Source organism: Pseudorasbora parva, chromosome 15 (genome assembly GCF_024679245.1).
Source record: "Pseudorasbora parva isolate DD20220531a chromosome 15, ASM2467924v1, whole genome shotgun sequence".
NCBI lineage: Eukaryota > Metazoa > Chordata > Actinopteri > Cypriniformes > Gobionidae > Pseudorasbora > Pseudorasbora parva.
The window spans coordinates 21,816,707-21,834,634 of NC_090186.1; the positions used below are offsets into that span (position 1 = coordinate 21,816,707).

A 17,928-nucleotide genomic window follows, 5' to 3' on the forward strand; every position below is an offset into this window, starting at 1 on the left:
CCAGTGCCCTTTTTGCTAGGTTTTTTTTTTTTTGTTTGTTTTTTTTTTTTTGTTTTTGCTAATACAAATGTATGACAGACTTAAAGATTTAGTAAAGCAAAATCATTTTTTTTTTTTACAAATACCTGCACATACCACTTATTGGGAATCACTGGTCTATGAGAAATACTTTAATCAATAGATTGTATTTTTTTTTTTTTTGTGCTATTTTTCCTCACATGGAAACTGAAAACATTAAAGGGATGTTTCATGTGTTGCTGTTTCTTTTGGAGACTTACTCATTTAACTCTCCCTTTGATGTCATACATATGCTATACTGCGTGTTGAAACGATTTTTGTCATAACAATTGATATGTCAGGCCATTCAGTTTTTCTTTCTTTTCTCAATTTTTCTCTTTTTCCCTTACTGACATTCACAGTATTTTCAGAGTACTTCAAAAAAAAGCAAAACATGCACTTTAGGCGTGGATTAATGATTTACTGTATATGTGTATTTTATCATTCTTGTCTCAAGCAATGATGTGATGAAATGTTTTGGAAATGTATTTTGATTGTAGATACCTGTCAGCTCCTAAACTGACTAAATTAGTTTTATTTTGGGGGACGTTTTATAGCTATTACTTATCAACATTACACAAAGTGCCTACAAGCTGAATTTCACCATCATCATTCAGAAATACTTGATTAATAACAAGTAGCTTGGAACATCAAGCTTGAAGAAAATCTATTGTTTCCCATTGATAATTGCAAATTTATGTTGGCTTTCAAGTGCTCTCAACTCCTAATTATAATGGGTAACACTTTAGTTCAGAGTCCAATTCTCACTATCAACTATTTGCTTATTAACATGCATATTACTAGGATATTGGCTGTTTTACAGTACTTTATTAACATATTCTATGTATCTTAATCTCACCCAATACCTAAACGTAACAACTACCTTATTACCTATTAATATGCAGTAATTAGGAGTTTATTGAGGCACAAGTCATAGTTAATAGTGAGAATTGGACCTTAATCTAAAGTGTGACCCTATAATGATACCTATATGACCAGAGATCAGCATGTTCTGCTGAAGCCAAAACATTTGTGTGCATTGGCAAATAATCTGTATCTGTTTGTATAATCTCAAGATTGGTGAAACATTATATGTATTATGAATCTCTCACCATCTCTGTGGGCTTTCAGCCCCATCCGAAACATGGAGCAGATATCACAGCTCAGATAACATCCTTATCACCAACCTGCTGCAAGAAATCTGATTCTATCGCTGCCTGAAAGGCATCTCTCGCTTTCACCCGGGTTCTCTCACTTTCCTTGCACCCCATTCCTCGCTCTCACATTCTTCTCGCTCGCTGGCTTCCTCCCGCTGTCGTTTGCAGCTCCCTCTCTCGCGCGCTCTCTCCTCCTCGTGACTCGAAGGCAGCTCACTCCTCTGCAGAGGCAGCCAGCCCTCCTGATTTGCTCGGTGCTGTGGAGCGATTTGCATAGGGCTGGCCCACATCTGAGCAGCTCCCGCCTCCTCTTCCCCATCCATCCCATCGTCTCCGCTTACTTTCACCTGAGTCGAGCCTCCCCCATCCATCCCCCTTCGCTCCTTTCTCTCTCCTCTCTGCCAGCTTCCGTCTCCATCCTCTCTGCTGGAGAGTATCTCTTCTGTCTCTCTTTCTTGCTCAGTTGGTGTTGGAGGGAGGGCTTGGATCTCAGTGAAGACTTTACGTTCATTAGCTGTGTGAGCTGAGGAGAGAGTCAGTGAGACTCAGTGAAGAGTCAGCGTCTCTTTGCCTTAGTTGGGGAGAAGAAGGGCAGCACCAATCGGAGTGTGTGGTCGTGAGACAGATGCTCCAAAGCAGTGGCGCAGGTTGCCGGTCGCCACCCGCTGACTCCCTGACTCGCTCTTTCTCCTCCAGAGGTGAGCTGGGTCAACTGGGGATACACGGTGCTCTGATTCTGCCTCTCAGAGGAGCAGCTGATAAATAACATCTGCTGGAACTGAGGAATAACTATTTTTGCGAACTCTCTCAGGGCCCCCATTTCTTTGGCAGCGGGAAAAGAGGATTTTGCTTTGGATTTTCATCAAAGAGAGCACATGTGTTCCCTACCATGGGATCTTAACGGACGTCAGGTCCTGCTCACCTGTTTCTCTGTCCATTTTGCCTTCTGAAAGCTGTCCAGTCCTGCAGCGAGGAGGGGGCGATAACCATGCGCCCCCAATCTGAGACCCGTTACTCCCTGTGGCTTGCCTGCGTGCTGCCCTTGGCCGTAGGGTACATGTTTGGCACCGCATGGGGCTCAAACCCCGATAACACCATCGTCCTCTCATCCTCCACGTTCTCACATTCTGAGACCCAGCACCACCATCACCCGACAGGAGCCCGACATCACCCTCCACCCATTGCCATCTACCGCTCCCCTGCCCCCCTACGAGGTGGCCACGGTGAGTTTCTTCCTTTGTCCACCTGCTTAGAGGTGTTTCAGACAGCTGACTAAAGTCACAGAAACTGAATACTGAGAAAATGTGCTGCTTTCAGTAATTTATTTTCCAGTCACTGCAAAAATTTCAAGTGTGCATAATCCTGAACAATTAACTTTGCTGGCTGATCAGTTTACTTGGTTAAAAACTTTAACGTTTTCTTGTTTGTGTATCATGTGGTAGTGTGAACGTTTTCGGAATGTGTCACTTTGATCATGTCTTTGTATGCGCATACATTTGCAATTATTGAGTTATTGAGTTTGACTACATTTAGTTCAGAGAGGTTTTTTTTTTTTTTTTTTTTTTTTTTTTGACTCCTATCAGCAATACTACAGCAGATGGGGGTGACAGGAGGAGAGAGTGTGTGCATCACTAATCTGATTCTGTCAGGTCGTCACCACTCACACACTCACACATTCCAGACCTAATGAGATTCTACCCCTCCGTCCCTGTCCTTCTCCCTCCATCTGTATGTGTGTGGATTCTGATTTCCTTTGCCCAAACAGATACAACATTATCCCTGCATAATTGTTTGTGTTTTGGGAAAGTGTTTCTAAGTCGCCTGGATCTGCCTTGTAGTCTTTGTTTTTTATTTATTTTGGCACAATGGGCATTACATTACTTAATAGTTTTAGAAGTTTGTAAACATGTCCCTTCACTTTTTGTCTTTATGCGCCACGCTAGTACATTCCGATGGGTCCAAGTCCTCTGGGTTCAAGGTGGCCACACTTTTAGAAATCCTTGTAGATGTGTCTTGTGTCAGGATGGCACTCTACATCTTATGTGCAGACATGGTTTCAAGGTGATATTGGGAAGTACACATTTCACATCATTAGGTATCGTTTGAAACTGAAATAAGTAAAAATGTAATGAAACAAAATTATAAGTAAATTAATGTCAGTGGTTGAAAAAATAAATATGTTTGTAATCAATGTGTAATTTTTCTTTCCAATTTCAATGTTTTATTTAATCCTGGTTTAATGTGCAGAGGCAACTAAATGTCATTTTTTTTGTATTATATATATATATGTATGTTATTCACTTTGCTGTTATTCAGTTGTGCATCTACAAGTTACTCTGCATATTGGGATAAGATAAAGTATTAGCTTGGAATACAAAAACTATGCAGCTGAACTGATATAGTAAAACCAAAATTTATTCAGACACCTTCAACATTTTCAAATATTATCACAGTTTTATCGCTAAAGTTTGGAAAAGGGTAATAAAATATGACAAGAACTCAGTTAAACTGTATCAGAGCAAGTTCATCTTGATAATGTTAGACAATTTGATAGAAAGGTATGTATAGGATTACAATCAACCAATCAGCTGTCAGCTCAAAAATGTAATTACACAATTAGATAATAACAAGTTTAACAATGCTTGATTTTGTTCAGTCTGTGGTGTAAAAGGTCACATTAGCAATTAAAAAAAAAAAACACTTAAGAAAAACATGGTCAGTTTAAAGTGTCTGAATATTTTTGGTACCAACTGTATATACATTTTACGGGTAGTCCACTTTATGAAGATTTTGTGGGTATAATATGTCAACATTTACTTTTTGATATCCTCACTTAGATAAATGAGCTATAGTGTCCTGCGCCCACTAGTAAAAAAGTTTTCTGAATCATTTTTGTTTTGACTGTAGCTATGAACAGTACTATAAAATTAATAGATGTTTACATATAAAAACAAAAACTAACCACCGAATAAAAAAAATAAAATAAAAAAAAAAAACACAAAAAAACGTTCTTATTAAAACTAGAAAACGGAAATTCAAAATTATTTTGAAAAGGTTAGTAAAACACAAAATTACTGTGATATGCAAAACTCTAAACCTTGGTCCGAGCGGGGATAGTCTTTTTGTATGTGTTTTGAAGAATGAAGGCTTAGACTGCTCAGCTGTGTTGGAGTTAACTGAAATTCAGTGAAGCAACAGTGATTGGGATTGAGAAAAGGAAATGGCTCTTTCACTTCCTTGTTTGAAGACCTCCTCTGTCCTCTGGGATGGGATGCTGAGCTCTGCCAGGGTTGAAAATGAAAAAGACACTGTCAGGAGACAGACCAACTACACATAAACACATATACACATACACACACACACACAACACACACAGAGAGAGAGAGAGAGAGAGAGAGAGAAGAGAGAGAGAGAGAGAGAGAGAGAGAGAGAGAGAGAGAGAGAGAGAGAGAGAGAGAGAGAGAGATGCTGGCCGTTCTGTCACTATTTTTGTAAATTATACTATACAAAGTATACTTCTCTAAAGAGCACAGCTTTTAAGTAGACATACATTAAAAATACATAAATACATGCAAATTCTTAGTCAATGTTTTGTCCCTATTTTATATATTATGATATTAAGACTTTCAGAGTCGCATATATGTTTTGAGCAGTAGTCCAACTTTAGTTTATGCTTACAAAATTACTAACAAATAAATGCAAACAAACTTGAAGATTTGGATTTCTTATTGGGAGACAGTCTCTCTCTCTCTCTCTCTCTCTCTCTCTCTCTCTCTCTCTCTCTCTCTCTCTCTCTCTCTCTCTCTCTCTCTCTCTCTCTCTCTCTCTCTCTCCATTGCTATGCCCTCCATTTTGGCCTTAGACAGCAAATCAATGACCGCCTTTGTTTTCTCTGCTTAATTATGGAGGTTATTTTAGTTTTTTGCTGTCGTCCTCTCTCACTGATTCAGTCTTTATCTCAGCATAGACAGACCTGAGCACAGCTGCCTGCCTGCATGATGAGAAAACTGTTAATGAAGAAACACTAGTCAAACAAGGGCTTCCATTTCTGTTCATCTCTCTCTCTCTCTCCTCTCTCTCTCTCTCTCTCTCTCCTCTCTCTCTCTCTCTCTCTCTCTCTCTCTCTCTCTCTCTCTCTCTCTCTCTCTCTCTCTCTCTCTCTCTCTCTCTCTCTCTCTCTCTCTCTCTCTCTCTCTCTCTCTCTGTATCATTCAGACCCCTACAATTGGGCAATTCTTTCTTGTTTTTGCATCTTGGAAAATAATTGTCAGATCGCGGTTTGGCAGTCAATCATTTCTTTGGACATCACAGTCATTGTCGCTAACTAATTGTCATTACAATCCCATGTAATTATGTCGATGGAGCTAAAAAGAGAATAGTAAAAACCATCTCATAATTATCTGAAAAGTAATGTTTATTCATTAGAACACACCCCTGCTGATCACTGCCCCGTCCGTGATGCAAATTCTGTCTTGCATGTTCAAAAATCCCTTATAGCCTGCAGAAATACGTCCTGATTTTCACTCTATCCATGCAGCTGATCAAATGGCTTCACATTGAGCGCTTTTATGGAAAACTAATTTAAGGCTCAACAAAAGAAACTGAGAACTTGATCAGACTACAGAGCTTTCAGAAACTTTTCTTCTGCTTCAGCTTTGACCTTGACGGGAACTTTATTCATGCTAACACTCTACATTTTCAGATACCAAATTTGTTACGCCGCCAGGATTATCCTGGGTGTTGTCACATCAAAAACACTGCATCCCAAAATGCTGTGTTTATATAGTATTAGATGGCTATAAATCATGGGCCAAGCATATCTGATGATACTCATGTTTGTTTTTAGTAGCACCTAAGGGACCATATGTTGTCTTTTAAAACTGGCCAATGTCTGAGGATTGGATGATAGATTGGAAGCTGCAGAATGAGGCTTACTGTCTTCTCTGGTTAGTAAGTGGTTTGAGATGAAGGAACCATCAGGAGCAACACAAACAAAAGTATGTGTAGTTCTTGTTACACAAATCGATCTACTTCAAAAGATGCAAGATGGCTGTCCACTCCTTCATGAATGGAGGTGTGTGTCGTCGCAAATATCCAGACTTCTGAACATCGGTCTGTTCCAAAGAGTCTGTTCTGAAAACAAATAATCTTTTCTGAAAATTAATCTGGCCAAGAACCACCCACTTAAACAGGAAGCTTGGGTGACATTTTCAAAAGGATGTAAAGACCTCACCACTGCAGTGGGATGTTAATATATTTTCCTTTTGAAAAAAATAAATAAATGTATACAGACTATTTCCTTGGCATAAAAATGTATACATACTAGGCCCGTTTACCATTCACACATTTTACAACCATGAATAAACTGGCACAATTATACAGTAATTGATGATTATGTTTGGTCGTTGAATTGGTACTAGAAACTGGGCAGTTTTTCTATTGACAAAATCTGCCACATTTGCTTTGAGAAAGTTGGCAGGAGGAAAATGGGCATCAGTTATTGTGGAAATTAAAGCTGAAAGCAGTTTCATACATACAGTATATCCAATTGTACTGAGAAACATGACAAATCGAAATGCTTACACATGTCATTAAACTGTCAATTCATAGGATCAAGCACTTGTTCTTGTCACATGCCTGTCCTGTCTTGTGTCACTGTCTGATTAGTGTTTGATTTCTCCCACCTGTTCCCTCTTGATTTCTTCCCTTTATAAGCTTCTTGTGTTTGTCAGTCTTTGTCGGATTGTTGTCGTGTCTACGTCGCCTGTTTTTCGCCTGTTCACTATGTCGTCGTGGTTTGAAGTTGCTGTTTTCCCTACTTGTGGGTTTTTTGGTTGTGTTAATAATTATTTTCATTACATTTACTTTGTCACACACTTGAGTCCTCAATGATTAAAACCTTTATTAATTAATCATTAACAAACATATACTGCTTAATGGAACAGTTCCCAATAAACTTCAATATAGTAAGCACTTCACGCACTATTCATGTTAACATATTATTCAATAATTCATAACCACAGTCTGTAAATGTCATTCATTTTTTCTTTGTTTGTTGTGGTGTGTTTTTTTGTTTTTGTTTGTTTTTACAAATAATTTAATTATTTGTTCATGTTTTGCAATATTAAAGTTGAAACTATTCATTATTTGTAGATGTTTCTAAACATTTGTGAGAAGAATGGTTAGTTAAGTTTAGCCAAAGGCTTGCCACAGAATACCACATAATTGTATTCTGGTGCAAAACATTTTTAATTGCCTCAACACTTACTATACATATACTATAACCTTAAGCAGGATATTCCTTAAAACATATACATCAACAGAGAAAACAAAACTTGGATTTTTTTTTAAATCAAAACCTGTCCCTCACCTTACCTGTATCACACCTCAATAGCAGCAAAAGTGTTTTGCAATAGAATACAAACACAATAAGTACATTGAACCTAACATTTATTTGTGTGTGTGTATGTCTGTGAGTTTGTTTGTTTGTTTGTTTGTATATAGTTAAAGACATCTAATAAAAAGTAGGATTATATTGTTCAATTTATTGCATAAAACAATGATCTCTTAATCAATCAACATGTAATATTTAATACGTTCATTAGAAAACATTAACCAAGTACATCATCTCATATTTCTAGTCAAGTCACCTTCATGTATATAGCACTTTTTACAATATAGTTTGTTTCAAAGCAGCTTTACAGTGATAATAATACAAAAAAGGATATTTTGTTTTGGCTCAGCTCTAGAAACATTTATTGTCCAGCTAAAGTAATTTTTTTGATTGATTCATTTTCGTTGTAAATAATCATTAGTTATTTAAACGCTCAGAAAATGCTGAAAATGTTGAAAACGCTCAATGCGTTCCGGCCGCTCATCCGCACGGCAACAGTAAAGCTGAAGTGAAGAAGCCCTATGCTAGCTATGTGAATATATTCTAATGATATGTTAAATATAATAAGTTTGTTAATGATTTATTAATGAAAGATATCATGAAGTGTTACTGATAACTACAATAACCTTGGTGGAAATTTTCATTGCTGTTTTAAAGGAACTCTAACAGTTGAGGAGCTGCTTGGCTTCAGTCTGTAGACCAGTATTTTGAGACCCCTGTTTTAAAGATTTGATGCCACAACGCATGGCAAAGTACATTGTAAATAGAGCCTGGTTAGTGACTGATAAAATGCTGTGCATCTGGGGGTCCACATTGTGTATCAGTCAACCAGTCACATTGGAACTAAACATTTCTGTGCAGTATGCATCAAATGATCCATGAACACTCTGTGGAAAAGAATTCTGAGACTGAGGCTAAGGAGGCTAATAAACTCACTCTGATCTGACCTATTCGATATAATTACAAGTGATGTGCCATGTTTAGTTGATGTATTTCTGTTGGTGCTAATGTGATTGCTAGGTCCATCAAGTGCATTTTAAGTGTTAATTTGTCTTTTGTTACTGATTATTATGACTGCTTTGTGTGTGTGTGTGTGTGTGTGTGTGTGTGTGTGTGTGTGTGTGTGTGTGTGTGTGTGTGTGTGTGTGTGTGTGTGTGTGTGCCCCCTTGTTTATATTAGATTGTGGGGACCAAACAGTTTAGTCCCCACAAAGATAGTGAAACAGACGTGCGTGTGTGTGTGTGTGTGTGTGTGTGTGTGTGTGTGTGTGTGTGTGTGTGTGTGTGTGTGTGTGTGTGTGTGTGTGTGTGTGTGTGTATGTGTGTATTACTTGGCTGCCTCTTCTTTGCTTTTTTATGATGTCTGTGATATTAAAGGCATCATAACTGATGACGTGTAACTTTTCACTATGTACTAAATCAATACACTGGTTAAGTGCAGCACCATTAAAAAAAAAAAAAAGTGTGGAGTTTCACCTCTGTGCCTTTTTTCTGCTCTATAGAGTAAAAGATTAGTTTAGTTCCTCGATAGCTGCCAATAAAAAGCAATATGGTTGTCGATGTGTAGCTAATTAGCAAGGGTACGCTAGGTGAGTGTGGCTTTGTGACCATTCTCTGCTCATTAGCTGCCCTGATCGTTAGCTGGTCATTAGGAAAAAACAGCTCCTCATCAGTTTTCTTGAAAGGTGTATTTAAAGTTTACTGCTCTGACTGAGTACATTCGTAGACCTTTATTGTGTTTTCTTGTCTAATATTAAGATGTATTAAGGGGTTTTGTGATGAAGCCAGTTTCACATGTGACTTCATTACTGGTTTCAAGTGACTTTATCATGTCCCTTAGCAAGTATTTCCTTCCATCAGACTGTTGGTAATTCTCTCATGTCTACTTCAGGCCAAGCTGAAATGGCTAATAGGGTTGCTAAAATGTAGTGTGAAGATATTGAGGTGGGATTTGGTGCGGTCCCACAGGAAACATGAGGCGGGCATCTAAGAGGGGGTGCAGAGCTGCTGTAAAAATAACAAAAAAAAATTATGTTGCATCCTCATATATATATTGTCTATTAAGGTTTGTAGCTTGACTTGAGAAAGTATAGTGTGTATGTGACTTGTAGTCATGTCTTCTGGCCTTCGAGGGGGCCCCGTGATTTCAATCCCCTGGAACACGATTTTAAAAGGAACGTGTACGGAGGCCCCTGATACCCAACCACAACACTGTCTTTAGTCATGCTGCTATCTACTTTGGATAAGAAAGCGCTGAATAAAACTGTACAATTAATTGAATAATACAACTCTTATATAGAATTGTATCAGTTATTTTATGTACTTTAATCCTCTTCATTTGATTACTCAATCATAACAAGCTTCAACATATGATTGAATCAAACCTTTCATGGTCTTTGTGACATGCAATGCCCTGAATCCTGCCTGGTATTGTCAGAGTTAACACTTTTTGAATGATATAGATGAACATTAGCCCTGCCACAGAATACTGATTGCAATAACGGCCCCAATTAATACATGTCACAGAAGCATTCCATGTAATTATAGATTGTCATCACGATGGTGGTCTAAATTTAGAGCCAGCAGTGCGATGAACTAGCTGGACTCAGGGAATCATGCCCAGCGTGCATTATTAGCCATTCAGAAGTGTTCGAAGAAGAGCGACAAGAAAGGTTAAAGGCCATAGATGAAGATCCCCATTGAGACTGCTTTTCTCTTGACCTTTGTCTATCCCCTCCAGTGTAACTCAACATCAGAAGATAAATGTTATTCTCTAATTATTCCTCTGTGCTCCACTTGTTGTCCAGGCTTCTCTGGACTATGAAAACCTGACGTTATTCTTTCCACTTTCATGGAATCCAATATTTCACCATGATTTTCTACCTAAGGTTGTATTTCTTTTGGAAGCACTAAAATGTAGTAATGGCTTGAGTTGTACTAAACAAACAATAACAAAAATTAAAATAAAACATGAACAAAATGAGTTTGTTTCATGGGTTGTTGCATCAGTATTATTATTTATTCCACTAGAATACAATATGAAACTTGTACACAACCCGAACAGCCAAGGCTTTTGTGAACAGTTCCGCCATCAATCCTCATTATGCACTAGCTCTTTGTATTGTCTCACTGTAGTTTACGTTCCTCTATGCTCCAGCTTGTACTTTTCTTAGCAGAGATATAGAACTTCGGGTTGCAGATGAATAGCTTTAGCTGTATTCCTCATTTGTAAGTCACTTTGAAAAAAAAAATCTGTTAAATGAATGCATGTGAATGTATAAAGTGGCAGATCTTACTTGTTGATTTCAAAGTTTCGACTTTGTTCTCTTATAAGGATTGCCACTGTCCATCCACCTTTCTTCTGTTCTATGAAGGAAAACATCTGTCATGTTGATTAATTCTGAGGCATTCTTTGAGACAAATGTGGTAGCAATAGCATGACAGTCATGCTAGGAAAGCTGGAGGTTTAGGTCAGTGTGGAGGTCAGTTTGGGTCGGCTCTGTCTCCTCAATGAGCTCAGCCCAGTGAAGAGGAAACGATTCCAGAGATGGTTCTGGGGTAGGATGTGAGTCACACACTCAAACCGCTGTCTTGTCCGTTTAGCGCTGTGAGCTGGATAATATTATCGGTGACTGACCTCCTCACTAACCATTCCCATCCTTCCATCCATGTCTTTATCATTTCTTTCGTATGCTTTTTCTATCATAGTAATGGTACACTTGGGTGTTTTTATTGTAGCAAACCTCCTTGTAATCTCTTTTGAGCAGACACATGCAAACAATTTACACAAATGCCTAAATATATCTTAAACAGCCAGAATGCCTGGAAATATATTCAACACAGCCAGACTGTCCCACATGTCATGTCAATAGCACAACAGGGTTGAGCACAATTCAGAATTTCAGGTTGTGAGTGCAAATTTAAATTGAATTGGAATGTGAAGCGAAATGACCATAATGGAAGAATTGCTTTTCAAAGAAATTTTGCAGACACAGAGCAAAATAATTTCAGATATGCTGTTTTATGACAAAACATATCATTACATCAATTACATCATTCATTTTGACTAATTGTGCTAAATTAGACAATTCTTGGAATTGACATTCTTGTATTATTTTTCGTAGAATTTGTTAATTTATTAAATGTAAATGAAAAAAATAAATATGAATGTCTATTGGTGATTTCAATTACAAAATATTATTAATATCATCAATAACACTTCACAATAACATTATGTTGATGTTTCCTGGACAAAGATTGCGCCTAGTCCTGGACTAAAATGGCCTTTTAAATCAGATTAACAGAAATCTGCCTTCTCTGTCATGGTCTTAGACTTGTCTACTCCAGACTTTAGGCAGTTAATGTTGATGATCACATTATTTTACATCTGAATCTGCTTACATATGATATCGCTTATTTCTGATTCCTTTTCACCTGTGTTTTGATTAGATAATCCCGTACTCTTTCAAAAGATGCGTAATAGTGCCCCTGGGGCATGACAGTGAAAATGTGCAAAGTCAGAAAATTCTGTCAATTGCAGTGAAGTGTTGTGTCATAAATGACGGAAATGTTGATCAATGGCGGGCAAAGCGTTAATGCTATTTTGAAATTTTGCATTGTTTATTGTTTGTTAATTAATGTTTAACATTTTACTGCCTGTTCACACCAACACTGATATTCTTCAGTGTTGTAAGAATTGTTGAAAGAATTTGAAAAATTATTGTGCGTTTTTTTACGAAGAAGAAAGGAATTCAAATATTCAGATATAGTTTTTCACTAGATTGTTTATCGAACAACACCAAAGTTTACGGATTCTTCCTCTGCTATTCATATATATTATACATCACATGCAAGCTAAATAATAAGCTTTTCATGTTGTTTGCTAGAATATGACAATATTTGGCCATGATACAACTTAAAAAAAATAAATAAAAAAATTGGAATCTGAGGGTGCAGTTGAGAAATTAAGATGTCCAAATGATGTCCTTTACTAAATATCTTCATGAAATATGATCTTTACTTAATATTCCAACGTTTTTTGAAGTAAAATAAAAATATATAATTTGACACATGCAATGCATTTTTAGCTATTGCCACAAATACCCGTGTGACTAATGACTGGTTTTGTGGTCCAGGGTCACAATTGTGCTTGGGCTCGATACAAGGAAGGCAACCATGCCTAGATTACACCCATTGAGTTGCCAAAATTATTTAATGGCACTAAATAAATGCTGTAAAGTAAAGGGTTATTGTCAACCTGCCATTAGTGGTTAGTCATTTCAAAAGATTTTAGACAGGTTCATGTTATGTGCAGTTTATTGTCTCTTTAAGACATGAGCGCTGACTAATCTGCCCTCAGACTGTGAAGGAATTAGTGTTAGGACGTTCAGAAGACATGGTGTCACTCCCTGCAATTTCCATATCTCCAAACACAGTGTGGGAGGGACGATGGCTCTATGTGCACCCACACAAATCCGTAATGACATTTAAATCCAATATTTTGCACACACTTGCATAAACACAGTCGGGATCCTTACTGCAACAGAAGAAGCTTTGGTGTATGACAGCCATTCATGTTTAAGAGATGCTCTTGTCTTGCATCTCTTGTGCATCGGTGCGTAGCATAGCGTCAGCTCTTCAGAATTCTAACAGCTGTAAAGGGACACAAAATAGTCTTTTATTGACTGCTGTGCAAAAGATTGCAGATTCTCTGAAAAATGAATGGTGGGACTCATAAGTACTATTTTTAAAGAGCCAGTGTTAGAATACAGAGCTCTCTGAGGAGAATGAAGCATTCATGGCCTGATCGATGGGTTGGATCAATGGTGAGAAGCTAGTATTCTGGAGATCATAGATTATTCAGAGGCATATTGATCTGCCAGTGGTGAGAAGATCACATTCAGACTCGCATGAGCACAGGTGCACTCACGCATACTCTTGAGTAATGATGGCAATGGCACAGCAACAGATACAAACACAAAGTTTCATAAAAAGCAGACCTGTTTTAAGTGTTGGCATTAAAGGGATAGTTCACCCAAAATGTACTTACCCTCAAGACATCCTAAGTGAATATTACATTCTTCTTTCAGATGATTACAATCTGAGTCAAAAAATGTCCTGGCTCTTCCAAGCTTTATAATGCAACCCAAAAAAGTGCATCCATCCATTATAAAATCTTCCACACGGCTCTGTGATGTTAATAAAGGCATTCTGAGTCAAGTCGATGGGTATTTGTAAGAAACATATGCATATTTAACACTTTATAAAGTAAAAAATCTAGCTTCTGGCAGACTGCCTTCCATATTCAACTTACACAGAAAGAGAACGCCTCTCACAGTCCAAATTGCTTACCCTACGTCCGACGTCATTGTAACGCCATGCTTTTTTCCGTGAATTAAGTAAAGAACGCACGTCGCCAGAAGCTAGATATTATAATTCATAACATGTTAAATATGGATATTTTTCTTACTAAAACCCATTGATTCGCTTCTGCATGCTTTTATTAATACCCCAGAACTGAGTGGATTACTATTATTATGTATGGATGCAAATTTTTGGTCTTTAAATTTTGGACTGCCATTATAATGCTTGGAAGAGCCAGGGCATATTTTAATATAACTCTGATTGTATTGGTCTGAAAGAAGAATGTCATACAGGCTACACCTAGGATGGCTTGAGGGTGAGTAAATCATGGGGAAATTTAAATTTTTGGGTGAACTATCCCTTTAATGTAAGGCTGTTAATTGTAGTTAATCTGTTCTCTAACTGAACTAAATTATTTTTACTACTATAAAAAATCAAATGGCAGTGAGTGTGGTGCCGTGGTGGGCAAGTAAAATAACTGGTGTTATACCTGAGCACCGGTAACACTGACTATAGCAGCAAGCCTATTACCCATTATACCAATATACTGATGTCAAACTTACCGGTATTTATACCAAGTGAATTCCAAATCTGTAAAAATTTAAAAATACCGTTATTTCTGAAGTATCAGTAGTACAGAGTATAGATTCAATTTGGTATAGCTGGCTGTCAGCAAAGAAGTGGTGAAATGCACTTATTAGTTCAAATGTTTGCACTTATTAGTTAATATGTTTTTGGAAAGACATCAATGCAAACACAGTCAATTATAATTTTAATTATATGTAAACAGCCGGGGTTCAAAATCTGATATCTGATCTGGCACAGTAATATTCTACTTAAGAAATGGGCTAAAAGAGAAAGCTCTGAACATCACAGAAAAGCATAGCACACATAATTGGCATAATGCTTACTAAAAATCTTACAATGCTTTTGCACATAAAATATAACCTTATTTCTCTTTACTTGGGGAAAGGGGAGGTTTTATTTTTCAGTTAATAAATTGTATCACTCATTACTTGAAAAAAGGATTCTGATTATGTACCATGTTACCCCAAACACAATATACACACACAAACCAAAAACACACACAATGTGTGCAGTGATGAAAGGGATTTGGATGGGTTTTCTGTGAGTAAATGTGATGCAGTCTGCTTCTGTTTGTCCCACTCTAAGAGCCAACGGCCACTGTCTCTCACAACAGAAGGCTCTCTGTACGTCTATATGGCTTCAAGCATAAACTGGATGCATGCAGAACATGTGCGTGCAAATATGCACATGCAGACGCTCATGCATTGTATGTGTGCACTGTTACACTCAAATACACACACACACACACACACACACACACACACACACACACACACACACACACACACACACACATGAGAGAGAGAGAGAGAGAGAGAGAGAGAGAGAGAGAGAGAGAGAGAGAGAGAGAGAGAGCGAGAGAGCTAATAGGAAGAGTGATGCATTGCCCCTGACAGATCATTCCATGCTGTACCAGAATAGCTCTAAACATCTCTGAGCATCTATTCCAATGTTTTTCCAACATGTGCTTTGAATATCATATCGAAAAGCATTCTGTCTCTCTCACACAACTGAGGGGATTTGTATTGGACGAGTGGCTCTTTATGCTCGTTGAATCCACATTTGATTCTGAAATCATTCTGCCATGCTAATAGGCACTCAAAACACGGAGGGTGTATTCTGACTTGGTTATATTTACGCGAAAACCACCTCAGCTCACTGCTGTCAAGTCTTTCATTACATATGTTGTGTAGAAACGTGAACAGAAAACAGAAAGCATTGACACCAAAGTTTAGTGTAGTAGTAGAAGTAGTAGATTAAAACTGGGCAGCTAATTTGCTAATGCCACAGGTCTGCCATTGTGTATCATGCCGTTGTTGTAAACGACTCTGCTTGCATACGATTTCCAGATGGCCTGTCGCGTTGATGCTATGCCGGTTTGAAATGCGGGGGCGAGAGAGTGTGAGGGGAAGGGACAGCGAAAGGGGAGACAGTTCGCTGAACACATGGGCCTATCACAGCTCAGCGCCTGGCTCACTCTAACCCCGCTAGCAAGGGAGAGTGGGGGGGCATTGTGACTAAACACTGACTATGATCTCAACTTTGATGTGATGATTTTCAGCGGGGCAGAAGGCAAACGGGACTGCCTGTCACCCACCACACAACTCACAGAAAGCCCACACAACCTCCTGTGTTGAAAATTTCCTTCTGAATCTTTTTGGTCTGGATGGATGAAACACAGTCAATCTCATGTCAATCTTGAGTACCTATAGAGTAGTATTGCATCCTTCATATCTCAGAAAAGTCTTTACTTTTATTATATTTATAAAAGAAAGATACACTGTACCAAGTCTTTCCGGAAAACAATTGAGCGGCTGGAGACATATTATGTGGGCGGAGCTAAAGAATTATGAGGACATAATTTGGTTTATGGACTACACTCAAAAAAATTATACGTTGGATTTACTTAACTTTTTTACGTCCACTAGTTCCATGTAACTGGGTTATGTTGAATTTAATTAACCTTGTTTATTTCAGTAAACTTACGTGGAGTTAATTCAATGCCTTTTAGTTGAATCAGGTTGACATTCTTAAATTTGTCCAAAACTATTAAGTTAAATTATTCTAAAATGAATATCAAACAAAAACCATAACAAGTATTCTGGTATAATTTCAAATTTACAAATGTTATTTAACAAGAAAACCTTTTACAAAATATTAATGGCTGGCCAGAAAATGGTTTTATTACACCCATGGCATCCCTAAAATTGTTGTTTTATAAAACAACTTTAATTGTTATTAGCAGATCCTCACCCTGAGCACAAAAACACTAACATAACACACTTTTAAATACCAACGTTAACGGGTTACCAACGGGTTACTTAATTGAATTATATTATTTGAAAATAAAAACATTAAGTTATGTCAAAGATTAACTGTTTTATGTCAATATAACATGAAGTTGTTACATTTGAACCAGAAACCTAATATAATGGTGTTAAATCAAGATGAGTTACTTAAATAAAGTGAACAGCATCATGCAATCTTTTTTTTTTTTTTTTTTTGAGTGTATTGTATGCGATTTAATGTTAGCAGTAGCAAGCAGAACGGCTTTGCGTGTCAGACTAGTGCGAGTTTACATCGGAAAGCAATGGAATAGTAGCCCATTTGAATGAACGAGTCGATATAACGACACAAAGACATTTGAAGCAGTTTTACCACCTGCTTCAAGCACACGACTTTTAACCTTAATCACTTGAACCGCTCCATCTTTCAGCATTAGACGAGCTACAAATCCAGAGTTGAACTGGTCCTTGTTTATAAACCATCGTCTCCGAAATGCAGGGAACAAATAAAAACACTTGCACAACTCCATTACTGCTCGAGAAAAACAAACTCCATCCACTGTCCCATTAATGCTGGGTTCTTTGGGAAGCTGTGCAGGGTTGTCTTGCCCTGACAACCAAAAACACACTTCTTTGGTGACATTGTTGATTTTGTGAAGTCTCGTGATTGCAGCTTACAGCCAGCGAGCGTTTGTTCTCGCTCTAGTCGCGTGCGCCCTTCTGGGAGAAGAGCCTGTGTAGCCCATACAAGGATATTCCGCCTTATCTGACATCACACAGACACATAATTGAAAAAAACTTCCCGAATCTTGTAAGAAACTGGAAGGAACATCCAACTTTTTTTTCTTTTTTTTTTTTGTTGAAACTTTGTCCATGTTTAGCATGGGAATCCAAGTCTGTTTAAAAAAATCTAAATAAAAAAAATGCATGAAAGAGCATGAACTGCTGATTGGCCTATTGTTCAATTTCAGTAGCTGAAAATCAACAAATTTGAACAGTCGAAACAAGAAATCCTTAGTCTTGAGCCCTGTTGGAGCAGCTCTAAATTCACTGTGCCATTAAATGAAAGGTCAAAAATGATAGA

The 17,928-nt window shown here is 37.7% G+C and overlaps 1 protein-coding gene across 16 annotated transcripts in view; it reads left to right on the forward strand.

The window, feature by feature from the left end:
• nrxn3b (neurexin 3b) overlaps positions 1-17,928 on the forward strand; it is a 442,510-nt gene that overhangs the window by 284,674 nt on the left and 139,908 nt on the right. Inside the window, exon 1 of one of the 16 annotated variants that reach the window (XM_067417367.1) lies at positions 1,756-2,437. The exons of the other annotated variants lie outside the window; for them this stretch is intronic. Coding sequence (XP_067273468.1) covers positions 2,203-2,437 — 235 coding nt within the window. The 5' untranslated portion in view covers positions 1,756-2,202. Of the gene's footprint in view, positions 1-1,755; positions 2,438-17,928 lie in introns of those variants that run through there. 16 annotated transcript variants of the gene reach the window in all.